At 47.9% G+C, this 27082-nt stretch overlaps 2 protein-coding genes across 7 annotated transcripts in view; both read right to left on the reverse strand.

Moving 5' to 3' along the window:
• Positions 1-436: 436 nt before the first annotated feature.
• Positions 437-19287, reverse strand: PHC1 (polyhomeotic homolog 1). Of its 5 annotated transcripts, none has more exons than XM_054184826.1 (15): positions 19184-19287; positions 14802-14958; positions 14072-14182; positions 12624-12701; positions 11701-11850; positions 10594-10749; positions 9010-9508; positions 7920-8680; positions 5684-5831; positions 5367-5575; positions 4650-4764; positions 3949-4057; positions 3130-3280; positions 2303-2534; positions 437-1997 (listed from the first exon to the last, which is right to left on the reverse strand). In XM_054184826.1, exons 2-15 carry the CDS (start codon positions 14913-14915, stop codon positions 1843-1845), a joined length of 2988 nt encoding a protein of 995 aa, XP_054040801.1. In that variant the 5' UTR covers positions 14916-14958; positions 19184-19287; the 3' UTR covers positions 437-1842. The 5 variants fall into 5 exon arrangements, with proteins under 5 accessions (XP_054040801.1, XP_054040790.1, XP_054040810.1 ...); XM_054184815.1 differs by lacking the exon at positions 19184-19287 and adding an exon at positions 19038-19065; XM_054184835.1 differs by lacking the exons at positions 10594-10749; positions 19184-19287 and having other exon boundaries at positions 14802-17540.
• A 5247-nt stretch (positions 19288-24534) lies between these two features.
• Positions 24535-27082, reverse strand: part of LOC128902208 (alpha-2-macroglobulin-like protein 1) — a 40093-nt gene continuing 37545 nt past the window's right edge. For both annotated transcript variants that reach the window (XM_054184715.1, XM_054184733.1), the window contains one exon: positions 24535-26914. In XM_054184715.1, the coding sequence (XP_054040690.1) occupies positions 26889-26914 (26 nt within the window). In that variant the 3' untranslated portion in view covers positions 24535-26888. The remainder of the gene's footprint in view (positions 26915-27082) is intronic.

Raw genomic sequence — 27082 nt, forward strand, 5'->3', positions numbered from 1 at the left:
TAAGCATAAAATGGCTTAAGGACAGCCTTCCTCTGATGATTGAACCTTCCCCTTCCATACACCCAAATTACATCAGACCAAATAGCGGTACCAGGGTGCAAGTATGGGCAGCTTCCTTTGGGCCTATTTTGATTCAAGAAATCTCTCACAGGAACAGGGATGTCATTAAAGTGAGATTCAACATCTCATCTCATCCATCTTCTAAGCCCTTTCCTTTTTTTTTTTTTCTACCATGGGTCGATAAAGAGCCTATTCCAAAGATCTCTAATGTTTTCCTACCTATGCTATTGGGCCTCCTCCCATGCCACTATAGTTTTCCTGCAGCAGTAGATGCTTTCCATGCAGAACAGTCTTAAGTTTCACTCAAGCATTCATGCGAAACTTCTGAAAACAGAAAAGCTGAGACCCATGGTTTATAAATCATCTTGCTTTCAGGTTATTTGGCTTTAGGGGGCACTTACCTCTTCATGCTTTTTCTTCAGGTTTTGTTTTTTTTTGCGTGATGGTTTATTTTAAGCACAAGTGTTTCGGGAAGAGAAGAACTCTGTCCAGGTTTTCACCTTTGGTGAACTGGTTACAAAACTTCAGAAGACCACATTTGGGCCTTACTAAAAGAAAACCCAAACCTGGAGGGGCTGAAAGGGAGGGACTCAGCCTGTAACATAATTCTATCCCTTAGAAAGGAGAAGTAGCATTGAAAGATCAGTATTCAGTTGGTGTAGGGTATATTTTTGGTTGCCTTTTTTTTTTTTTAACTGAGGAGGAGAAATATTTGTTTTACAACAACAACAAAAAAAAAAGAGCCTGAGGCAGGCAATACAATCCTGCCCGCTTAAACTTTGTCTTGTCAGCTCTCCTGAGGATAATAAAGACAGACACAAAAATAATACAAACTGATAAGAGAACACAAAAAAAAAAACCACCCCAAAATCCCAGCCCATTTTATGAAGAGCCTTGGCGCTTCTGGAGACTGCTTTGGATCTGTAAATTATGCCCTACCACGATGGGGGGACAAACCTAGTGCTGCAAGGTTCCCTAATGTAAGACAATCCTCCTCCCCTTGGGTTTTCCCATCACCTTGTCGTAAGTACTCAGGATAAATCCTCCTCTGACTGGTTCAAAGAAGAGCATCTGGAGTGAACAGCTGCCGCAACACTTTGTCTTCACTCTGCATCTCTACAGGAGACAGTAAAGCTAAGGCAGCTCCTATTGCCACGGGCCTTCAAGTTTGGTATGCATGCTGGAATGGCTATTAAACCCAATTTATGAACAGCCTCGGGTTTTGTTGGGTTTTTTGTTTTAATTTTAAGAGTGGGACAGCAGCAGCCCCTTTTGATCAAATTCTTGTTTGTCCACCTCTGTCACTTGGAATTTACTAGTTCCCCTTCCTAAATGCCCCAAGCAGAGCTGCTCCCAATGTCCATGTGGGGCAGGCTCTTCCTATGCCTCAAGTTCTGGCACAGCAAGATTCAAAACTAAGATCTAGCAGACCTGCTGTAGCAAAAAAGCAGTGAGGGCAGTTCCCTTTCAGAAGGCTGCTAGGACAGAAAGAGGAGCCCTTCCTGTCTTTACGTGGTATACAGGAGCGGCATATTCAAAATCAGGAAGAAAGAAAGATGTTTCAAGGCCCCAGTTGGGAGTTTTCCTCCCCCTTGTAGCACCATTAAAAGACCAAGACATGGGCTTGCGCATGGCAGTTTCAATCAGTTAAATTCCTTCTCATTCTTCTTGAATGCAAGACCACAGGGGACTGTCCCATTCTTCCCCACCACAACAGGATTCTCCAAAGCTGGCAGCTGCCCTAGGGTCAGAGCAAAAGTGAGACCTCTGGCTTCAAAGCTGTTAGGTCTCCTTGAGGACATTGATCTTGGCACAGATCTTGAGAGCCGGTCCCAGCTTGATGTTCATGGCACTCATGAGGTGTTCCTCCTTCAGAAGCAACAGGGCCTGGCCATCGATTTCCTGTGACCGAAACTCCTCAGCAATCTCCTGGCACCCTGTGAAACCAAAAAAATAACACTGAGAAACAGATGTGCCCTGGGCATTTCCCTTGTTCCCACTCTTTGGACCTCTGGCAGGTACAGAAAGCACAGTAGGAATCTAACCAACCTTCCTCCCCACTCTACTCCACTCTCCACCTGAGAAGTACAAGTCATTCATCTGTATGACGAGTTCAGAAACGTGTACAAAAGTACAATAAAAGCACTAGCTACCACTGACACTGCTTTCTGTCCAGAAAGAGAGCAACAGATTTCTCCATGCTACTGGATCACAGGACTGCAGGAGAGGATCTCAACTTCACCTTGCAGTGATGCAATGAACTCGTACACTTCTTCCACACTCCAACGACTGGGATTGCTGGACAGGAAGACTGGGTTGATGCCATGTAGATCTGGGGTAGGTGGGGCCATACTAGAGTTTGCCAGGTCCCTCTCTCCATGACTGGCCCTTACTGACAGGGGTCCTGGAGATGTAGGGGACAAAGCTTCATCATAGCTGGAGTTATCAGAGCCTCGACTTGAGTCTTCCTGGCCCTACAAGCCCATAAGAAAGAAATAAAACAAAAGGTGTTTTGTAAGAAATCCACAATTACTGGGTGCAAAACAAGACATTGGAAACGGCAGAAGTTGTCCCAACAGTCAGGGACAACTGGCTCAGGCTGTTGGTCCAAGGGCAGCTGATACAAGAGCTCCTTAATGCCAAAAGGGATGACTTTACTCTCGCCTCCCTTCCTCTTCCTTCTCCCCATCCTCCCCCAGTCCATTCCTCTTCCTCATATCAGTGCTGATGCTCATTTTATTTTTCTATAATCTGATTCACATCATTTATGTGGAAGAATGCTAATCAAACAGGAAAAGAGGACTATTTCCTACCACAGCCATCAGCTGTCTTACGCACCGAGACCTGAGACACAGGCAGGAGTGAACAGAATAAGTACAAACGTGAATCCACTTTTTGCAGTTGATGAGTGATTAGAACAGTTCCCTGTGCCTTGTGTAACAACTGTGTCAGTGTGCACTTGGCACATCCTGTATGACTGTCCCCACTGTGAGAAACTGGTACATCCAGCAGTGACAACTGTTACACTGAGATCTGCCTTGACAGAGGCAGACAGGACTATGTCCTTACCCTGTGGCGCTTGCCCTGGATCTTTGTTCGAGCGATTTCAGAGCTGCTGCGACGTGGTCCCCGTCGGCGCACACGAGCATAGTTAGCTTCCTGGAATTCCTTCATCTTCTTTCTCTGTAGCCGAAACTGATGGCTGCAGCTGACATTGTACCTCAAATGGGTAGAAGCAGAGCACGAAGTTAGGAAACAGCAATTATCTAAACCTACTGCTTCTCCTTACTCTAGATGGGGATAAAACTCCTTTACCATGAAGTTCTGTTCCTCCTCCTTCTAAGAATTCCCCTTGGAAGGAACCAGTCCAGACTTCTGACACAACCAATATTTGGACACCAGAGTCTTGATCTAACATCTGAAGGGTCAATTAAGTCATTCCCCTAAGGGAAAAAAGACCCATAACAAGCACTCTGCTATCAATAGGAGGCAGCAATGACTAACTTCTCCCCATTTCTTTTCCCCAGTGCTCCCTTGTGTCTTTGTCTAGTACCAATGCGGCAGACAGCTACCAGTATGCAATTCGTTTAGTCAGTCAAGTGTACCTTTTACTGAAGAGAGGTTTTTTGGAGCCCAAGAACTTCCCCCTTCCTATTTTCTTTTCTGAGCAAGTCAGAAATCCTGTTTACGCTCAACACCACATCCACCTCTCCAGACCTAGAAGCATTCACAAAATATATAGAGTCCTAAAGAATCTCTGTGGCCAGTGCATCCCATGGAGGGAGAATCAGATGTATTGAAGTGTTGTACACTACCTAGAGAAGGGGCATGTGCCCAGTTCCAGAGAATGTATAGTCAGAGAAAAGGAAGATTATGTCTTGCTATTACCTTTTAGCACAGGTCATGGAACAAAACCTCTTGGAGCCACGGAACTGGGTTGCTGGGGCATACTTTCCGCAGTATTCACACTTCAGCAAGTTTGCTTTCTTATCAAGCTCTAGTGAGATAGAGAGATACACACCAATTGATGATCTGAACTGAAGCAGATCACACACAATGATTTCCCATTCCGCTACTATTCCTCTGAACAGACAGATTCCATGCACTATTCTCTACCGAATCTACTAAGCAGTTAGCTTGGGGAAGAAGCTGCGGGAAGAGAGGCAGAAGCTCCACTAATTAGGACCACAGGATATTGAACAGAGCAGTTTATTGCTCCTTGTCAGTACCACTTCACTGAACAAGCCAAAAATAGCATATCCCTCATATCCTACAAGGCTATATGGGAGATCTCCATCACGGCACTCTCTGCTGTGTCCACACATCCTTCACAGCCTCCAGAGTCATTGGAGACAGGTACATTTCAGATTCTCCTGCTTACTACTGACACAGGGTGTGTTAGATCACATTAACAACAAAGTATTGTATTCTGGCACTCAAAAAAAGGCGATCCTAAGTCCATAGCATGAGTCTCTAGGGATTTAGCAGGAAGGGATGTAAGTTGTAATGCATAAAGTTAGTAAAACAGCACCAGAGAGCAGAAACTTTCAGTAACACTACTAGCTAGGCCTCCCGGTGCTGAAACTCACCCACAGAAGCACTGTCCCCTCCTGGGGAATTGCTGGACAGGTTTTCACTCTGGCCAGAAGGAGCCTCTCCCTGCAGCGGTTTCTCAGATTCTTTCAGCAGCTGAGAACAACCCACCTGGACAGGATGAGAAAGAGTTGGGCCCATCAGTAAAGGCTTCTCTGTGTCCACCAGTCTCTGCAAGGTATATGCTGCTCACATCTTATTACAGCTCTGAAGAATCCCTCTGCCTACTAGGGAAGGAGAGATGCTGAACAAAGTTACTGCTATTTCCTGACTCACAGGCTTGGCGGTTCATTCAAAGATCACCAAGTACTATCTGCCTTGAATATCCTGCAATTCCATGTAACTGCATTTCCTCCTTATTTGCTTTAACTTCACTCGCTGCTTGTTTAAAATGCAGTGCATCTTTCCTTCACTAAAAATCAGAAAGAACCTTCTGATAATTCCTGCATAAATTATTGCTTTGGGGACTACTGAAAGCAGTTCCCATCACGCTTGCTTTACTCCCTCCAATCCACTCTCTTTAATACGACCACTTAATGCCTTTCTTCATGCATGGTACCTCCTTCCTTTCCCTTTCTCTTCATTGTACGTGTCCCAGGCTGAAAAAAACTAACTTGGAACATGGGGAAAAAAAACTCCTGTTCAAAGATGGAAGCCCACCATCCTCCCAAGAGGGTGTTACACCTCCTTCCCCAGCAGCAGAGAATCCCTACCGGAAAGGGCTCTGCTCCTTCCTGGATGACAAAGCCCTCAATGATGTGTGTGAGGATCTGGGGCTTGACGATGGCTTGTGGCGGTTTGGAGTCTCCCATCTGACGTGACACCATTGCCAGGTTTGGGGTGGGAGCAGCAGTGGGGGTGACTGATGCTCCTTCACTTGAGGTGGTATTTGGGGTTGCAATGGCAGCAGGATCAGATTTATCTGGAAAGTTAACAGCACAAGAGTCAGTTACTTTTGCTCCATCTACTTCAAATGGAATGCAGATTGGCTCATTAGCACACACAAGCAGAGCTCTTCTTTGTACCTCACCTCCAAGGCCACTCTTCTCCTCCATGTTTTTGGGGCTGTCTGTCACAGGAGAGGACCTGGCAGGCAGAAGTGCAGTGACACTGGGTGATTCCTCCTTCTCCTCCTCTGACTCTGCTTTGCGCTTAACTGATAAGGTCTGAGACTTGCCCTGCATGAATAAAGAGGAATACGTAAGCAGAGAGAGGAGCCCCAGAGCAAAGAACAAGACAGAATGCAAAGAACAAGACAGAATGAAGGCAAAAGAAAGACGCATCCTGCTCCATCATACTAATCTCCGGCCTGGTTCCTTCTCCTGGAAATGCTTCTACCTCCTTCACAGTATATAACCACTACTTAGGAACATTTGCCTAGCAGGGAGCAAAGCTACATGGATCAACATGAATTGCGACATTCATACAATACCAAGACAGTGTGTGAACCTCAAGGGATTATTCCAGGAAGAAATAGAATGGCAGTCACCCAGCAGTTTCCAAACAGGCTCTTGGCTAGATCAGATCAGTGTCAATGGAGAGTCAAAACGGGAGGGGTAACATGTTGGATGGGAGCAGAATTGTCTCTAGAAATGAGACAAATCCTGTGACACCTTCCTGAAGAAGCAGCCAGAGTTCAGAAACAGTCTCTCTGGATATCTGAGCTGGAAAAGTGCTGTCATCCCAGGGATTTAGGCAGGCCCTCGGTGGACAATTCAGAGCAGCATGGAAGAGGCCCGTGGAACATGAGCCATCTTTGTTTTCCTCTGCGTAGCCTGTTACTAGAGGATCCTCTGAGGCCTAGAGTCAGTGGCTGGTACCACATGCCAAGGAGTCTCAGACCTAGAGGTATCAACACCTAAGGAGCAGAGGGGAGTTCAGTCTTCATGGCCCAGTCAGCTCTCATCTCTCTCTTGAGAGAGACAAAAAAGAAGCAACAAATGATTTGTATTTGGTTTATGTGGCAGAGTCTTGGTAGCATGGGGGCTGCAGGACTGACTTCCGTGAGAAGACACCAGAAGCTGCCCCATTTCCAACAGAGACAGTTCCAGACAGCTCCAAGACAGACCCACCGCTGGCAAAAGCTAAGCCCATCAACAATGGCGGTACCACCTCTGTGATAACATATTTAAGAAAGGGTAAAAAATACTGCATAAAACAGCTGGGAGAAAGGAGTGAGAAACCACCCTGCAGACACTGAGGTCAGTGAAGGAAGGGGAGGAGGTGCTTCAGGCACTGGAGCAGACATCCCCCTGCAGCCCATGGTGAAGACCATGGTGATGCAGGTTGCCCCCCTCCAGCTCATGGAGGACTCCATGCCAGAGCAGGTGGATGTGCCCTGAAGGAAGCTGCAGCCCGTGGAGAGCCCATGCTGGAGCAGGCTCGTGCCAGAATATGTGGCCCGTGAAGAGGACCCCACATCTGGCAGGACTTGTGACCCCATGGGGGACCCATGCTGGAGCAGTCTGTTCCTGAAGGATTGCACCCTATGGAAAGGACCCATGCTGGAGCAGTTCATGAAGAACTGCAGCCTGTGGGAAGGACCCACGTTGGAAAAGTTTGTGGAGGACTGTCTCCTGTGGGAGGGACCCTACGCTGCAGCAGGGGACAAGCATGAGGAGGAAGGAGTGGCAGAGTAAACGTGTGATGAACTGACCGAAACCCCCATTCCCCACTCCCTTGCACTGCTCAGGGGGAGGAGGAAGAAGAGTCAGGAGTGAAGCTGAGCCCATGAAGAAAGGGGAGAGGTGTTCTTATTTCTCATTGTCCTATTCTGATTAATTGGCAATAAATTAATTCCCCTAAATTGAGTTTGTTTTGTCTGTGACAGTAATTGGTAAGTGATCTCCCTGTCCTTATCTCAACCCACAAGCTTTTTGTTGTATTTTCTCCCCCTGTTCCATTGAGAAGGGGGAGTGATAGAGCATCTTCGTGGTCACCTGGCAGCCAGCCAAGGTCAACGCACCACATCATTGTTAAATATGATATTTAGTATGACAGCTACCTCATTTCAGGCATGGTCTCAGTCTCATCTATTTAGTTCCTGCAAGACTTTGAATGATAATGTGGAAGAAAAATGCTTGTAATCAGTAACCCCAAGGGCTGGATTGGAATTAGTGTTTTCAAGAGGAAAAAGTCTCCACATCCCTTTGCCAATACCTCTTACCCATCCCATCCCACTGACCTGGGCCTGGACTGCGATTGGTGTCCTAGGAATGAACAAAGAGAATCCATATGTTATTCTCCTTCTCAATGGTATCACTTACTGGCAACTGGACAGACTGCATGTAGAATGCTGCTGGCATCTGAGCCACAACTGGAGAGGAGGCTGCGCTCTTCACCATATGGGCTGTGCCTTGAACTTGTGCCAAATTCACCCCTGTGGTGAGAGAAGGAGCTTCCTGTGAGGATGCAGGAGCTGAAGACGGTGACGGGGAAGCAGCATGGGCTTGGGAAACAGGCTGGACAACGGCTGGCATTCCCCGGGATGTCGGCACTGCTGCAGCAATCTGAGCCAAACCCAGTGCTTGGGCTTGGCCTGAGCCCTGCTGCCGAGTACCCACCACCTGCACTGGGATGTGTGGTGGAGGCTGCTGTGTTGCTGACATTTTGGCCGGCCCAAGCTGAGGTGGTTTGATAGGGGTAACCAGAGATTTTGACTGAATTGGAACAGGCGACTTGGTGGCTGACTGGCAAGGACTGTCCTGCTGGAGCTGCACAGGCTGTGGCTGGGACTGCAACATAGGTTGCACCACAAGGGTCTGAGCCTGCTGCTGGTTTTGAGGTGGAGCCTGCTGCTGCGGAGGCTGAGCTTGCTGCTGCGGTTGGGTCAGAGAGGGTGCTTGCTGCTGTTGCTGCTGTTGGGCCAGCTGGAGATGGGTGGCTGTGTGGAGGAGCTGGGACTGGCGGTGCTGGAACTGCTGCTGGTGATGAATGGCGATCTGCTGCTGGATCACCACCTGCTTCTGCAGGTGGATCTGCTGCTGCTGCTGGATCAGCGAGTGTGGCTGGATCTGTGTATATGTGGCTATACAAACATGGAGTGGGAAAAGAGCAGACCACAAAAGTTAGCTACAGTGCAGCTGGAAACAACAACAACAAAAAAAAGGCAGGCAGCCACTGTAGTGGTTTGAGCCACTAAGCTCCAAAATGACTGACAGCTTACTGGCAGAGGACATAGGGGACTAAATCAACTTCTCTTGCTAATAGAGAGGAATAAGCCCTAGAGAGACCAGTCTCCAGGAGCACAAAGGCTGGGAGGCGTGTTGGAAAATCTCTCACGACTCTCTTCAAATGCCACTCTCTTGCAAATGCCCAGTGAGCTCCAAGAGAAGGAACCGGGAGGTCTGCATTTACCTGAGCTGATCAATGTCTGGCTGGGTGCTGGTGTAGCAGTCCTGGTCAGGTTCATGCCCACCGTTTGTTGTCCACTGCTGTCCGTTTCGCCCTTTTTCGTGGCTGCATTCTCTGTCTCCGTCTGGCTTCCCTGGCTGACAGTCACGGCCTGGGCAGCTGCTACCGGCAATGGCTGAACCACCCCTGTGCCCTTCCTTTGGCAACTGCCAGTGGTGCCTGCTGAGGAGGTCTGGCTCAATCCCGTTGAGGTCTGGCTCCCACCACTTGCCACCACACCCCCAGAGACACCATTGCTGCCTGCTGCCCCCTGGCTTAAGTTGAGGGACTGGCCTGCACTGCCGGAGGAGGCCTGAGCCACCACCAAGGTCTGGCCCGTGCTGGTGGCCTGTGGTAAGCCCGAAGCCTGGGAGCTTCCTGGTAGAGCTGCCTTCTGAGCAGAACCTTGGAGGGGGGCATTCGTGGCTGAGGTCTGCTGGCTCCTCACAGCCAAGTTCTGCACCTAGAAACACACATACAAAACAGAGTCTGTTTGCTTTACGTACATCACTTGCTGGAATTTTGGCAGAGAACTCATAAGCACTGCGCTCTACTGGGATACAGGCTAAGTTGATGCTTCAAGCCTCACATGAGGAGGTGGCTAACACTGCAGGGCTAAGCTCAGGTGTGGCCCTCCCCAGGAGACACATTACCCTGAACTCCCTCCTGCCCCATCTCTGATGGAAGTTAAAGATCTCGTGGCACTTTCTGACTGTGAGGACACCGCCATTCTCTGAGGCACGGGACAGCCTTCAGACTTGCCTGCCATGCACTTGTATTGGGAGGATCCAGTTTAGCACGTCTCTAAAAGTGCTGAGAGATGCTTTTTAAAGACCAGTAATTCCTTTTTGGCTTTTTGTGCCACCTGCCTCCTCCCTCTGTGCTGGGCTTTCCACCCAGTAGGCCCACAGATTTACTCATGGCCTGCCGCCCTTCTGATTTCAGCAGTTCCTCTGCATTTTGGTGCTGCCATCCTCTGTGTTTACTCCCCCTCCAAATGCAGTGTTATCTTCAAGTTTGATCATGGCTGACTTTCCTTCAAAGAAGGTGTTCCAGACAAGAAAAATATGAAGTAACTGGAAATCCCAAGAATGACTGGGATGCCATGGCAGCTCCCTGACCTGGAGAATTACTTACAGATTAATGCAAGAGCTAAGACCTCATGGCCTGTTTGGTCTTTGGCATCTTTACAACAACAAACCACGTGCAGGAATACTACCACTGGCAAAGACTTTTCATTGTAGAGTGACTGAAAACTGAACATAGAAGTCAATAATTCTTTTCACACAAGGACAACTGAAAAACCGCACAGACGGGACTGATCCAGCCTGTGGCTCACCTCAGAAATTTTAAGAGGAAATGAATCCCATCTCTGGAGGCAAAAAGCAAACATGAAAAAAAAAAATGGTGGTAAGAGAGAACAGAATCTCCTGCCTGCACAGGGACACAGGTTGCAGGTAAAATAGAGCTAATCTACTACACAGGACAGCTGGAGACAAAGACCAGAGTGCGGGGTGATGGAGAGCAGGGGGAGGGGGTGTCACTGACCTGGTCTGTGTCTGCATGGACCCCAGGAGACTGAGTGGGTGGTACCTCCTGCTGGACAGCGGCCACAGCCCCGTTGGGCATCAGGATGAGTTGGGAGGCAAGAGGCACATTGCGGCCCAAGGTCCGGTTTACCTGCAACAGGTTCCCCAGCTGTGGCTGTTGAGGGAGGGTCAGATGATGTGGAATGAAAGGAACGGAGGGGAAGAGAGAAAGAAAGACAGCGAACCACAAGCAAACAGATTACAAAGCAACGCCGGGCTGCAATGTCACACATTGCAAAACCCCCAACCCTCTCTGCACTGTAACACTGAACGTAACCCTCAGGATCAGGAAACTGGGAACAGTTTCCTTATGGAGATAAGCACTCTTCTATCAAACATGAGCCTGGGCCAATCCCACAGACTGCCCAAGGCTGGCTAAAAAACTGGGGTATCATTTAATTTTCAGATGTATATCTGGGACTGGTTGAGAAACAGTGATAAAATACATACACCCAAGACCAGGGTTACTTGAAAAGAAGGGGATAACAAATCTGTATCTAAAGTCAACTGAGTTGCAGAAAGTATTTTTCAAGTAGGTAACCAAACTGACTATAGCCAAGCCTAATGTTTTCTATTTACAGCACTTCAAACCAATTAAAAGGATGAGATATTTGTTCATGGTGATCTATGTTTTGAGACTTATATTCCTGAGCTCAGCAGTGGTAGAAGAGAGGAAGTAACCATGTATCTGTCCCAGCATTGAACCAGAAGAGTGGCTTTTTTTTCTGTGAGCTATATTAAAGTCTAGGATATATCTTTCACATTTACACTTTAGTGAGAAGTGCCATGGGATCTTTAACATCTATGCAGAGCAGAGAAAAACATGGTTCTTGATGATCTCACCTGAGACACACAATACAAAGCTCATCTACCCTCAAAAGCTGAGCCCAGAATCAAACTTGTGATTTCAGGGACAAGAGCTTCCCCATCTGAATTTAAAATATCATGGATACAATATTCATCATCCCTAAAACTAGAGTTAGTCCAAAGGTGTTGGTAATCCCAAGCAGTGAAACACTGAAGTGGGGTCCATGGTCAGGACACATTTTGCATATGCATCTCTTACCCGGAGATACATCTGGGCCTGTGACTGGTTGAGAGGTGGTGAGGTGGTATTCCCAAGGAGCACAGACTGTGTCAGGGTTGTGGCGCTGGGGGAACTCACGCTCTGTGACCGACTGATCAGCTGAGCAGCTGATGTGGTGGCTAGGTTGATCTTAAAATAGAGAAAAGCCACAAATCATATATGAAGAGATGGAGGCAAAGAAGTACAAATTCGCTTACTGGGGTACAGCCAGAACAGACATTTTACAGTTTTTTCCTGTATCCCACAGGGGGCCAAGAAGAAAAAAATTCCTGTCTTAAGGGGCTACACAATCTAACGTAGCCAAAGCTCAGGGTGCTAACCTCATTTGTATGCTGAGCCCAAGTATCACTGTTAGCATGCAACTGCAATAAGAGATCCAACAGAAATACATCATTTTTTCCAGCCTCTCAAGTAAAGGAAAAAAAAAAAACAAACAAACTACGAAGTTATCTCTACTCTACCAACTCTACCTACTTTCTGAACAAATCCCAGTTCCTCAATACTCACTACAAAACCAGACTTCCTCTCATTCAAACTAATTACTCTGCCCAAGAGAAAAAGAACATTCCCTTTCAAGCTGCTTGTGATTCCTTCTCCCTCTTAGAAGTCCAGATTCTTTTCTAATCCCTGACAACGTGTCCCCAAAGCCTCAGAGATATTAATGCCTGTCTTTTCAGCTAAGAGGCCTCTCCCCATCAGAAACCTTCTCTGGTCTCCTCAACCCCCATCCATAATGATAGCACCCCAAACCCTCAAAGTTGTCTGCATCTTGTGGATTCCCGGCATTCTTAGAAGCTGTGTTTCCCTGGCTGCCTGCCTTCCTAAAAGACAAAAGAGGAGAAAGAACAAGGCAGGGGATGGGAGGGAGGCTTTGATATGTGCATGAGGAAGCAGTTACTTACAGAGGCCTGGGTGGTGGTGGTCTGTTGGGGCGTGCTGGTGTTGGGGGAGCTGGCCTGTCTACTGGCTGCAATTGTAGCCTGCAAGAGAGATTGATAGAGAAATGAGTACCTGGAACAAACTTTTCAGTGCAGTCCAAATATTTGGCTTTGTCAGAACACCTAGTCCTGTCATCATTTTCTCCCATTCCTGACAACAGGAGCACAATCTAACCACTACAAATCCCTGCCACGCCCTACAAATCAGGTAGGGCAGCAACTCAGCAAGGTACCTCCTCTTCTTCAACCAGTTCAGTCCTATATAATACCCACATCAGTGGGCGACAGACCCTTACAGTGCGTGACCTCCAGTCCTTCCACCCAGGGGTACATACCCTACTGTTCTCCCAGCTTGTCATGCTACACACTGCAACGCTCATCCTGATGCTGCAATCCATTCTGTTAACACCCAGAGGTCCCCCACAATATTTGCAATTTGCTGTGTGAGTTAGGCAGTTTAGTAACAATGCAATAATAGCACTCCAAGTAATAAATTTGAGATTACAGCACATATGGTTCGTGGTGGAATGTTGTTAGATTCCCCCCCTCCCCTTTATGATCCCATGAGAATTCCACTGTATGAGCTTAGTTAGTTTTATAACTAAGATTTGTGCAAAACTGGTGAGAGGATTCTATTCCCTCCGTGCTATAAAACTGCAGGTAGGGATTTGGAGAACAACTAAATCCTGGACTAACAGCCAAGGAGCGCAGCTACTGCTGGAGATACTGTTACAGACAGAACTGTATTCACATTACATATAATTCATCTTCAACTGATGATAAAGTCTTGCAAGTGAGGAAAGTTGCTAAAAAAAAAAAGTAAAAAAAAAAAAAAAATCACTCAACAATTATACCTCATAATATATCTTGATTTGTATAAACATATCTCAATTAAAGAAACACCCTCCTGCCTGGACAAGATCTATCCCAGATCTCTCTGGCTAGTAACTGGTAAAGAAAACACAGACTACTAAGTTTCAAGACATAAAATTCGGAGGATACTGCCTGAAATTTCACACACACGAGACCATGTTTATTCTCAGGGAAATAACAATCCATGGTTCACTTTAAGAGTTTTTAAACACTGCTGCATCCACTGCTGATTTAACCATCCATCTTTTATTTAAAGAAGGTGCAGGGGCTAGTCATAGGCCTCTAAAGTGCAAGTTTCCTTACGGGGATGCCAAATTTTATCTTCCCCTGCTCTGTCCCTTGAAAACCAAATGAACCTTTGTATCAAGCTTCCCGTTTATGAGCTGTTTGTATTACCTTTAAACAACGTGTTTAGGGACTCGTTGTCTAATCATGGGTCAGGAGGACCTTGGTGCACAAGTCACCGTATAAAGAGAGAATCTCTGGATCTTCCCCGGAGAACGATCCAGTTCCTCTCCTTCTGCCCCTTGGCAACTCACCTGCTGGACAGCAGCCAGGCTGTGAAGCTGGGCACTGTTAAGTTGCTGCTGGAGCATAAACTGATGAAAGTACTGGGCTGCATTGGGCTGTCTCTGGAGAGCCTGCAGGGCCTAGAGAAAGAGGAAAACCCAATTGTCAAAAATAGTGTGTCCTTGAAATGTGATTAGAGAGAGCCGTGAAGAAATAAATAACAGCCATGAGACCATCCCTAGGCTCCATGAAAAAAGCAAAGTCGCTGGATCGGCACATCAAAATACGTAGTACAGCTGCAAATTTGGTAAAAGACCGAATCACAGGTGTATTCCAGAACAGCAGGAAGCACGCTTGCAAGACTTTAATAAACTCCAGGAATTTGGGGACGTGCATGCTCAAGCGGGCAGACAAGTATTCCTGTATAGTATGTATATGGAGTATATGCATATAGAGAGGAACTGGAATGATAAACTGAATTACTTGCTCTAGAAAAGCAGGCTGAAATGAATCTATTGGATCACACCACGGATTAAATCTAAGAGGCTGGACACTAGAGGAATGACCTATAAAACATGAAGCACAGTATCAGGCTACAGGAAACAAAGATCAGGCCTAGCACAATAATTTCTAAATCTGAACACATGGCAGTCCTTCGGGCACGCTCCCACCTTGACACACAACTCAGAACAACAGGAAAGGACTCACAACCATCTTCCACTGATGTACATCCCATCTCAAAATAAAACCGCATCTCACCTGTACTGCCTGTCGCTCATAGAGAGACATCTGTGATATCTGAGGACGCGTGCTTCCTCCAGAACTGGAGCTCCCGCTGGTGGAGCTGGAGTTCTGCTCACTTTCGGTCTCCATGGTGACAGGATCCCAGGAGCTCAGGCTGAGACGGACTCCAGATCTACATCGAGAGAACTGGAAACTAAGTCAGGCTGGAGAAAGAATCAAACCACATTTCACTGCATTACACAGCTTTTTTACTGAAATACCCCAGTACGAGGCTCCTTGCACAGCTTTGCTACGGCAACGGGACTGGGGATGCCGGGGTTCTGAAATCAACCATAAATTCCATTCACAATTTAAATCTTTTATTACCACAGTCAGAAGACTAACACAGACGTTCTCATATTTTTATTGCCACGCTAGAGTTGGAAGCTACACCATCCCGAATTCTTAAAAAGGCAGCAGAGTAAAGGTGCAGCTGTAGCTCATTCAGGCAATCCTTTGGTTACAGACCTGATCACCTTTCTCTCAAGGCTAGTGAACTGAGGCGAATTGCACTGTGCTTCCAGTCTCCCTCTGCACTTTGGCAGCTTTCGATCCCCTCTTCTTCCAGTCCCACAAGAGGTATAATTATCCTACAGCTCCACTGCCCTACTGCAGATATACCAAATCGGACCCTCCTTCTCCCAGTTTAGCCCCCTAGCCTTCAACTGTTTCTTTCTCTGATCACAAGGACTTCCAGCTACTTCTTGTGCCTGACAGATCATAGCTTGACTATTAGCCTGGAAGCTGGTATCTGTGGTGGCGCGTTGCTTTCAGGAGGAGCAGAATTAGAAATAGAGTGGATGAAGGATTCACTGGCAACACTTGTGTCGGAAAACCTGCTGAAGAGATTATGCAGAGCCAGAGAGATCTTCCAGCAGAAGAAAGATGAGTTGCAGTGAACTGCAGGACAGATAAAGGACTGGAGAAGGCTTTCATCAGCCCTGAGAAAGAGAAGTGAGACTGAAGAGAGTTGTAAGCAGAAGAGTAACACATCAGGATGATGAGGAGTTTCCTGCAGCAAGAAACATGGGCTGTACAGGGAGTAGCGGTAGGAGGGATTAGAGGCAGAAAAGGGAAAGCACAAAAGTGATTATTCAATGGAATTCCACTGAAAAAAAATTCGATCTTTAGAAGGATATCATTCCATGTAAGATTAAAAAAAAAAATAATCTGAAAGTCTCAATATCACTGACAGCTTGTTTATTTCCAAAACAACAGCTGGCTGCCCTGCAACCTACCTGAGACACCTCTAAATGAGACCCCTAGGCTTCCAGGATCCCACAGCACCAACACAGCCTCGGTATCTAAACCTTTCAAATCCAGAGATTTCAAGCTTCACATCCTTCACCAAACACAAATTTTCCAGATGCGCAAACAAACAGACCAGCGCAGCAGAAAAGGAGGTGCAACAAGTCTCGACCAGACAACTTTTAAAGTTCTGGAATAGTGTTACGGGCAGCAGATGATTTTAAAGTAGGGCAACAGCATTAACACTGCAGACAATGGCTGGCTAAATCAGGGAACTGCTGCTCCAAACCTGCTCCTCAAAATCTGGAAAATTCTATAACTGACACAGAATTGATGAGCAAATAGCTGCTGCTCCAGTCCTGTCTTCCCCACGCACCTTCACCTCTGCCCTCAAGTCCTGCCAACGCATCTCCCTGCTAATCCAAGACTGGCTTCCTGCGCTGCTTCAGCAGTGGCCATAAGTAATCCCGCCCTGCACCCATCTCCTCCTTAACCGAGACACACCCCCTTCTAACTGGCCACTATTTTCTTCAGGCACAACTCTATTACAGCTAGAATCGTATGCTCAATATGCCTATCCAGACCACAGAAGCTCTGGAGAAGACAATTACCTGAAAGATCTTCCCAGGCTGCAGCAACACAAAAAGTAAATGAAGCCTGAAAATAAATAAATCGTGAAAGAAGAGAATACAGACTTCTTGAAAGAAAGAAACTGTTGTAGATAAATGAAGTACTTAGAATGCGCTTGACATGTAAGTCAGAGTGAAGTTACACATATTATTACACCACATTGCCTATTAGCTCAGCTACCATTAGGAGACAATTTCTCTCAGCCCCGCCGTGCAGGTTCCTCCCAGCATTTACCTTGCTTCTGGTGCTCACTTAGATCAACTTGTTGACTTAGCAGAAAAGCTACCCTAAATGTCATTTTCTGCCAGATCAGTGAGTTGAATTAGTTCACTTGTGATCCTGCCAAGTGCCAGCAAGAGAGAAAAGAAGGTAACTAACGTTCAGCTTAGCTGTAGCACATACCCTTACCCTCAACAGTTGCACCAGGAGAAACCTGGTTTCTGACTTGGTGCTCTGCTCCACTAATCCGTTTCCTCAGTTAACAGCAGCACTCATTCTTAAGATTTCCAGCATTTTTGTTGGAATCTTCTTAAAACTGGGTCCTAGCACAAATGGAATCCTACTGAAACACCTCTGGGACGAGAGGCATCAAAAAAATTTGGTCTCTGTGCAGGCAAAAGCCCTTTTTGGGGCATGGATAGAGAGGTATACTCTCCCTTTGCAGAAGGGCGGTAAGAATTTTAAGTCACTCACAGCAAACTGAGTTACCCAGCAAAAAACCCTTTCCAAACACAAAAGTGAAAAGTGACAAGGCACAGTATCTCCCCAAGCAAGTTCATCTAAGGATGCAGCTCCATGTTAGTGTAATCTGATCCAAACACAGGCTATTCCCACACAAAATGACATGGATTGCACCCTCTCCCCTCCTCCAAGAGCATCTTCCAGAACCCTACTCTTACACAAATCTAGTGATCGCTGGGATATCAGATCACCTGACTCAGCTAGCTGCTCCATGAGACGGATAGCCTACTAAAAATTATTAAAGGATGGGTTTTCCAAAAGATTGAGTTAACCAACTCACTTGCAAATGTAATCAGTAGATCCTTAGCGAAAAAAACCCCAACGGGGTAACAACGTGGCCCTTACTGGAAATTAACCTTTGAACAACAGTTAAATTGAATTAAGCCTAACAGAACTGCACCCCAAAAAGGCAGACACAGAAAGATACAAAAGCCTATTAACACCATGGTAGGAATGACAGCTCAGCAGAAAGGAAGGGAAGGAGAAGGGAGAAAACTAGCTCCTGGAGCGGTACGAGCATGAGAATATTGGCCAGTCCAGAGTCTAACCCATGCTGCTGACCTCAGCACACACCAAGAACACCACAGGTGGCCCATCTGCAAGTTCCTGACCTTTCTCAACTGCAAGAGTACCGGAGTCAGGCCAAACAGCTACTCTAGTCACTGAACACTAGGTAGAAGGTAGAAAAGTTTTACTTGCTCACTCCATCCATTGCTCCTGGCACGCAACTGCTGCCTGCAGAACATTTTCTAACCTTACAACTGGTTTTGTCACTTCGTCCTCGAGGGGGTAAGTTAGGGAGCAACAATTTGCACAGGTTTGAACACAGGTTTTGGGGAGAAAAATTAGCAACGGGGCCAGCAGCACACTCCCCTCTCTCTTACTGTAATTTTCTACCAGGGGGTCTCCAAGCCACGCAAGCAGAGGCGTGAAGCTGCCGGGACACGTTAATTCTGCTGCGGGATGCTCTGGGAGCAGCAGCCGGCCCGGCTCCCGAGAGCCCAGCACCCTCCCACCACCTGCTACCCGCACCGCGGGACCGCTCCGCCGCCCGCCTCGCCCGGCCGCCGGCGCCGCAGCCGCCCGGGAGCGGGGAGGCCGGGCGGAGGGTGTGGGCAGCGCGACGGCAGCCCCCCGGGCCGCCGGTAACTCCGGCAGCAAAGTTAAGCCGACAGAGAGAGTGCGGGCGCCCGTGTGCGCCCTGCCCGCCCGCCAGACGAATGTACCGTGCAGGCAGCCCCGCCGCGGCGGGAGGCGGGGACCCGCCGCAGGATGCCCGCCGCGGGGAGCTAAAGAAAGGCGCGTGTTTAACACCCGACCACCGGCGGGGGGAGCGGCGGCTGCCCAGGAGGCGGGAGTGGGGCTGCGAAGGGGGCAGTTGTTCCCGGCTGCTGCTCCCGGGGCCGGGCCGGGCAGACAATGGCTGCTCCGCCGCCGCTGTCAACTTCCAGCCCGCCCCGGGGAACTCTCCCCCGCCGCGGCCGCCCGCGCCCCGGGCCCGGCCTCACCTGCTGCCGCGCTCCGCCGCCGCCGCCCGCCACCCCCCGCCCCGCCGGGATCGCCCGCCCGAGGGACCCGCGCTGCCGGCGTTACCGGAGCCCCCGGGCCGCCGCCGCTGCCGCCTGACACGCCCCCCGCGCGCGGGCAGCCAGGCCGGGCCCGGGGCGGGCGGGGCGGGGCGGGGCGGGGCGGTGCCCGGGGGCCCCGTTGTCGGGGGAGGGCGGGGCCGGGGGCGTTACCTCGCGGCGGCTCCCGGCGGGCCCGGCCGAGGCCTGGCAGGGCAGGGCAGGGCAGGGCAGCCCGGGGGGGGGCCCGGCGCAGCCGCGCGGGGCGGGGTGGCAGAGGCGGAGCCCACGCCGCGCCCCGGCCGGTGCCGCTGCTCCTCCCCCCCCCCCCCCGCCCTCCTCCCCGGGTTTTTTTTCTCTTTTTTCTCTTTTTCTTTTTTTTTTTTTTAAATCTGGGCCTTTGGGGGTCCCCGCCGCTCCGTCACTTCCTCCCTCGCGACGCTTCCGGGCACGTGACTCCTCCCTCCCCCGCGCACCGCTTGCCGTTGCCCTGGTGACGGCAGCCGGGGCCTGGCGCGACGCGGGTGCGGGAACGCCGGGGCTGGGGCCCGGGCCTCTCCGCGGCCCGCCCCGCTCACCTGCCTGGCCTCGCCGGGGAGGGGGAGCTCGGTACCTGGGTCGCGGCCTCCTGCCGGGCCTGCAGGTGAAGGGGAGGGGCGGCACCAAGGTGCTGATGAGCATCGGAGGCTGGCTGTGTTGTGGCCCCAGGGCGTACCTTGCTGCTCACAGCGGGTGCTCTTGCCGGGCGATCAGTCCTTCTGGACACTGGCAAACCTTGATAAGCATTGGTAGTTTTATGTAGGTTGTAAGGTGTTTGTCTTAGTACCTGGAACAAGCCTTGGTGAACAAAAAGGACACAGCGGTAATAACGGTGGCTGGGAGGTTTTCTGTCCTGCTTACGTAGAGCGCGTGGAGAGGTGCACAGTGGAAACCTGCATGAACAGTGTGAAGAAACCCAAGTGCCAGAGCTTGCTGGCACCTTTTGGAAGAGAAGTTTCACTGTACAAGCACTTGGGCCTTGCTTGCCTTGATTACTCTTAAAGAACATCAGTTCTGCTAGTTGCCTGGCTTTGGCTAAGAGTGGTCAAATATGGTAAACTTACTCATTTGTAACAATAAGTGTTGTAGTCAGCGTGACTGTTTCTAAGAAAATGAGAAATGCCCCATCGGGTCAGACCAGTGTCTCATCTTGATAGAGCTGGTGAGTTTCCTTTACATATGATCGCTCTTGCACCAAGGAAGGGTGGGAAGAAGCCAAAAAAAAAAGTCAGAAATTTATCACACTCCATCTACCTATAAAAGGTGCCGAAGCTCAAGCACCATTGAGGCTGTGAGCATCATAAATTCTCCTGCAAATGACATGTTTGAGCTTCGTGTTGCAAGAACATTGCATCTGGCTCGGTAATTAAAGCGATGGACTATCGGTTCACAGGAGATCCCATTCCATTGACTTAGAATCACAGAATATTTGCTGCTGCCTGAAAAGCAGCAAAACACACTGTACAGGAGAGTGTTTGGGCTGTTACCAAACACACCTCCTCTAAATGCGGGGGGTTCTTTTTTGATTCAAATGGAAAAGTGTTTGGATGATTCTCTTTTAAAAAAAAGAAAAAAGCTATAGGAGATATTTAAGGCGATTCAAATAAACGGTCAGATAGTGATCAGAGGAACAATGGCAAGGCGGGGAACCCAGCCAACGTAATCCCTGTGAATCTACCTCTCCTAAGCCCCTGAACGACTGGATGAATGACTTGCCCCTTGTCCCTTGCAACAGGGACAAGGACAGCCCTTGTCCCTGTTGCAAAACCCACTGAAGTCGATTCTAGGGAGGAAACTCTCTCTGGCATCTATGCAAACGAAGGGGAACGACTGCAATAAGGAGGCTTTAGGACTTTACTGGGGTATGCCTGGGGAGAGGGATGTCGGAATTGATGAGGAGAATTTGAGGATTTACAAGACTATACTGGTATGTTTGGGGTAAGAATCACAGCAGGGAAATGGAGGGATCAAGGTGGGTCAGAGATAAGTGTGGGAGAATGAAGAGAAGAGAGGGGTAAATGAAGCTGGTCAAATGCAATCAGTATGTTTGGGCAAGTTTTACACCTGATCACCACAGTCTGTACTATATTCCTAATAAATTATCGGAATTATTTCCTGTATGATTGTGTTCTCTGTTGTGTGCATGTGTGTGTGTGATCCAATAACAAACTTAGGCCTTTCTAGCCAGCAAGTAGGATGAGACCATCATACGTAGCACACCCCCCTGCTACTACTGCTGGGATGTGAAACAGAAGTAACAAGCTCCCACTCGTCTCCATTGGCCCAGGAAGGAAGGAAGCCTCCAGATCTTTCAGTCCACCAGGTTCAGCTGCCCTTAATACTCTTCAAAGAGAGCAGGTGCACCTGGCCAATATCTACAGTCCATTCCCCCTTCTTCTACTCCCACATCCGAGCGTGGTAGTAGGGATGTTGGAGGATACATCACAACCTATTCCCTTTGGTATAGGCTGGTTTTCTATTAGTTTTCTATGAGCTTTTTTATCCTGCTGATATTATTGGCTCCCATAACTCCTGTAGCAGTACCTTCTTACAGTGTTAAGTACGTTTGTTTGTTTTAAATTGATTATCAACTATTTTTATCACGTGCCCCCAGCCTGCCATGGAAAGATTTTCTGAAGAACAGTTTTCCATTCACTTTATCCACTGCCTTCGTTATTTTTGCAAATTAAAATCCCTCATCTGCTCACCAAATTCTGTTCATTCTGCTCACCAAATGGTGGGATCCCAGCCTTTTTTTGTGTCTCCTGATGAAGCACTTCTTTCATCCCAGAATTGTTGTCACTGAGGCTCATGCTACAATTTGTTAAGAGTGGTTTGCAGGGTCTGTCTGGAAACCTGTCAAGCGTTATCCCTAAGTACAACCCAGGATTCATTCCATATGTAGCATCGCTTGTTCGCATTTTAGGTGCAGATCTTCCCAGCTCTGGGCTTCTCAGCAAGAAGTAGTCCATTTTCATTCCAATGACTTTTTTTTTCTTTTTTTTTTCCTTCCATTCTAATCCGTTTTAGCAAAGCTGTTTTGCTGGAGAAACGGCATCTTGCAGAGCAAGCCACAGAGCGATGGTGACACTCAGCGGCCCTGCAGGAAAAGCGCACCTTCTGTGTTCACGGTTTTTTCCAATTTATCGGGAAGACAGTGGTAGCAAATGAACCTCACACACAGGTGAATAAACAGCGTTGCTTAGCATAAGGATGAATCTGCATACTGCGCCACACAGATTCGTACAGTACAAGCATATAAATGGACATCTAGCCTATGTATCTGCATTTGCTTTCTTTCCCTTCCCCTTCCCCACGCTCATTTACTCACTTCAGTCTGGAAGTGAGACCATCCTTTCTCTTGTGGTGAAGACTGCAGTTTTCATACATGCTGTCAGGGAACATGGCAGCTTCTAATGTACTCAGCCCCAGCCACCAAGAGCTAATCATTAAATCTATACCATGGAGGTGCAAGGGGAGCCAGAAATCTGATTCAAACCTACCTGCAAGCCTGGGATGTCTTCCTGCTCAGAGAAGAGGTTGACATCATTCCCAGTTTACTGGGACGTATAAGTGGGATAAGTCTACGTTGCAGTTACTGCAATGTACTTCTTACAGTCTGCCCAGGTTGCTGCTTTTGGTGTCCACACCTCCCCACACATAGACATCAGCCCATCCACAGCCCACCACATCACTGGATCTCTTCAGCAACCTCTTGCTAGCCCTGGCCAGTCTGGCTGGTCACCATCTCCAGAAGGAAGAAGGTGGGCAGGAGACGATCATAGCAACCCTAGGGTCTAATTGCCACTCTGTCCTGTCTCTGAGCAAAAGCTCATCTGAGTGTGCTAGTTTCTAAGACCTCCTCTGACCTCTCCAGCCCCGCATTTCAGACAAGTCTTTATATACCACCACCTCTCCCACATCCCTGCCCTACACGTCCTGCAGGACCGATCCTAGCATGAATCTGCGCTTCCTACCAGTACAAGGCTTCTCCAAGATTGCAAGCTGAGAAAGTAGAGAGGCTGCAACAACATGCGCTTCATCTTTGTTTACCATCCCTCAAAAAGACCTAGGTCAATGGGTGCTCCCTGCAGGGAGTGGGAAGTCGTAACCCATAAAGGGAAGATCAGATAGCTTTGTCTGTGTGTGAGGAGCCAGCACCAGGGGTCGATTACCTGCAGTACCCTGAAGGCACCCTTCTCCTCACTGCCACCATTAAGATGTGAACCGCATATGACAGGAAAACCAGGTCAACGAGCAAAAGCTGATACACATCAGTCTGCTTCCAAATGTTACTGGACCTGGCCAGTGTCAAGCCAGTATCAACTATGTTTCTTATCAACGTAAGGGAGAAGGCAGAAATAAGCCCACTGTGTGGCAAACTGTACAAAACAAGAAGTCACAAGGTTTAGACTTTTTCTCAGGAAAGAAGCCTCTTTGAATGTCAAAGGTAAGCCACACTCCAGGGCCTCTACCCTTAAATTGAAACAAACCACGTTAATAAAAGAAGTCCAAGCATGCTTTAAAAATTACTTACTCATCTGTTGCATGTCTTGGATTTAACTGTGGGTTGATACAACCACCTTAATGCAGCTATTTGAGCTTGGTAGAAACCTAACCTGTAGGGCAAGATTAAAAATTAGTAAGCCATCACCTGTGACTCTACAGGTACGCTTACCTTGCACAGAGACAGTACAGATCATGAGACGGATCCATGCAGTCTCATGTTGTTCTCAGTAGTAGTTGTTTTAAAAGTCTATTATTGTCCTGCAGCTAACAAGAGCTTGTCAACAGCTTAGAATTCCAAAGTGGTGTCCTAAAGCGGGGTCATTCACCCCGTGTGCAAGATGCCAATATGCACGCAGAGTAGAGGTATTTATTTAAATCATTTCTGCAGAGATGGGTGCTAGGTGGTAATCCACGAAGCTAGCACACCGGCCCACAAACTCCTTGGTATATGTACACAGTTCAAAACACAGAAATACGCACCCTTAATTATAATTATTGGTTAGTACAGGCTCTCGCTTTCAAGCTTTCAGCGTGCAAGCTTTGTTGATCAGGCCAAGGAATGCTACACAGGGATCCCCCAAGCAACCCTGGTTGCATGATTTCCTTCACTTTACATTCCTTTTTCCCACTTTTTTTCTCTCCTAGGTAATTCCTCTTTAAAAACCTTGTCACCTCCCAAATACATAGCCCCACCTAGTTCACTTTTTCTCCATTGGTCCTGGTCTTGTTGACTTCATAGCCTTACTTCATATATAAATATGACTTTCCTGGTGACATCTCCCTTGGCAATCAGCTTTATCTAAATAGTACCCATTTTTTCTTATCCTACCTTTTACGTGTGCTACCTTGTGTCGTGGGCGGAGTGATTAACTTCACTCGTAACAGAGTAGTATGAAATATTTATTAAATAAAACAATGATTTAACAAAGTTAGTAGTGAATGCAACAGTGTTTTATGAGATTCGATGGCACGGTATGCTTGGTTATTTACTGCATAGAGGCCAGGGTCAGACAAGCTGTCAGGGAGACCCTCCCGTGGAGTCACGAGGTTCAGAAAGGACTCCCTTGCTTTCTAAACTCCTTCTCAGAGAGGAGTCTGGGTGCGGCTGGATCCAATCCTAGTCCCAGACCTGGTCAACAGTTTATGTCTAAAGGATTACACATGCGCAATCAGTCCTTTATATCACTTAGCTAAGATTTCAAAGTGAAGCATGCTATTAGTCACTTACCGAGAACCTGTTGTGGCAAGGAATCTCTCAGCTTCGAGGAGTGGAACCTTAAGTGAGTGTCCCCACTCTAGGGCAGATCCTGGCGTGCAGCCCGCTGCCGTGCAGGAGAGCTCAAAAGGCTCTTGGGCTGTCCACTAGTTATAGAGTAAGGATAATTGACCTATAGTCATATTTGCATGGGAACAAAATATCCCAGTCCCCACTCCAGACAGTGTTTTGGCTGTGTTGCCAGCCGTCCCCCAAAGTCCAAGTGCAACTCATCACAACTCCCACTGACAGTTATGCCTTGAGCAGGAGCCGGGGGGTGGGGAAAGGGGGAGAGCACACCACCACACCCTGCTAATGGCACTGCATATCCTGATGAGCCACCTGCATGCACTCTACTGTCCTGTTGCATGCGTTGCATCCTGAAATTCCTCAGATTGTTATCTTTTTTTTTCAGTAGTGCCACAGGTAAGGATTAGCCGTCTGAGTTAATGTCTTAAGAGGATGGGACTGGGTGTTGCCAGAGTCTAAACAAGCACAGTGACTGAGGCTGTTGAATGACCCATCCACCAGGCCTGGGCGTGGGTAGTTGAAATGGGAAAACTGAACCCAGTTTTATGGGAAGTCATCATCTAAGTCAGAGTCCAAGACAGGGAGATGATGACCTTCAAAGAAAACAGGAAGGGACACACATTGCTATGTGACTGGCCCTGCAATTTTTCCAAAAAGGAAAGGGGGAAAGGAAAGTGATGCCACAAATCACACCTAGAGAGTGAGACATTTCTGATTGTTTACAGAAAAAAGATGAACATTGTGTAGTGTCACAAGATATAAAAGACAATAGTAAAGAAGGTGTAGTTAGTGCTGAAATTATAGTTCAATGAGGGATGCCTGGGTACACAAACAAAGCTCAAAAAAAAAAAAAAGGAGAACAATATAATTCAGAGGGAGAGATTACAATGAAAAGGACACCAACTGCAGAAATGCATAGTATGTGTGAAAAATTTCTTTGCCTAAAAGAGAAATGGAGAAATACAAAGGAATGAATGATGTAAAAGAAGACAAAAGCAGAATAGAAAACAAGAGGAAGAGTAAGCAGGGGTCTTGCAAAGATGGAAAAGAGGCATATACAGCAGGCAGGAGGGTTAGGTCAACTAGGGATAGACAGGTTTGCCAGTCATTAGAGAGAAGAAACACATGAGTGGACAGAATGCTTTCTGTCCAGGGAATTTTGGAAAAGGCAGGGACGTTTTTGGGAACAAAAGTGCTTGGGACAAGCAGCTCTGGCAGCAGTTTAGGCAGGCCACTTGGGCAGTGGGGACTGGGCCCGAGGGTTATAGTGTGGGCAGTGGAGGAGCAGGGCAGTGTGAAGGGGAGACAGAGAACCAGGAATTATGGCCCCTCGACTGCATGTAGGGGTTGACAAGGAACACCACCGGGCAGAGGAGAGACTGTCCCAGGAGCAGGAGGTGGGCTGGAGCCTTCGTGGGAGTGTTAGCAGGTCTCGGAGCAGAAGGAGACACCCTGAGAGAGAGAGGATGTTACTTTGGTCTCATGGCCTCCCCTCATAAGGCATGGTCCTTTTCTGTCTGGAAGAACTGGTAAAGTAGTTCTCCCTTAGCCTCCCCTTGCCTGTTCCTGCTCTTCAGTTGTGACAGAAAGGTGATTCACAGGGCCATGCAGTGAAACAGACCAGGATTTAAAATGATTTTTTTTTTTTGCTTGGAGTTTGGTTGCAGGCAAACTGTTGTGTTAACTCTATTGAGAAGGTAGCCCAGAGATGGTACTCAGGGAGGAGAGGAAGACTTAAGCTACTATGGTGACGAAAAGCAAAGTATGTAACCATGACCTAAGTAATGTTTCTCTCTTTTTCAGGCGTTAAAATATGTGCAGACTTCACCAACTGTCAAGTCACTGCCTTCTTTCCAGGTTCCACATACTTTATTCCACTTGATCCCAAACTACTGTGTATCAAGCTAAGTTTCACACAAAAATTTAGGGCATAGATCAAAGGAAATAGCGTGCATCCAACACAGCAGGGAAGAGGAGAGCCAGAGCAATGAAGTTTTCCTTATGGAAGCAGAAAACTCAGATTATTGGTTGCAGAGCCAGGGCATTCTAGTAGGAATCCTTCTTCAACACATCTGTGGAAAGAAAGAGCAAGAAAAGGCACAGTGCCTGCTGAGTTTTTTAGGAAGATATCTAAGGACTAAGAGATGTTAGCAGATGAGTTGCAACATCTTTTTGTCACTGACATAGGCATTTCCAGTTGCATTCGGATTTGGGATGCTGCTAGGACTGGATCTGTGAGG

Source organism: Rissa tridactyla, chromosome 1 (assembly GCF_028500815.1).
Source record: "Rissa tridactyla isolate bRisTri1 chromosome 1, bRisTri1.patW.cur.20221130, whole genome shotgun sequence".
NCBI lineage: Eukaryota > Metazoa > Chordata > Aves > Charadriiformes > Laridae > Rissa > Rissa tridactyla.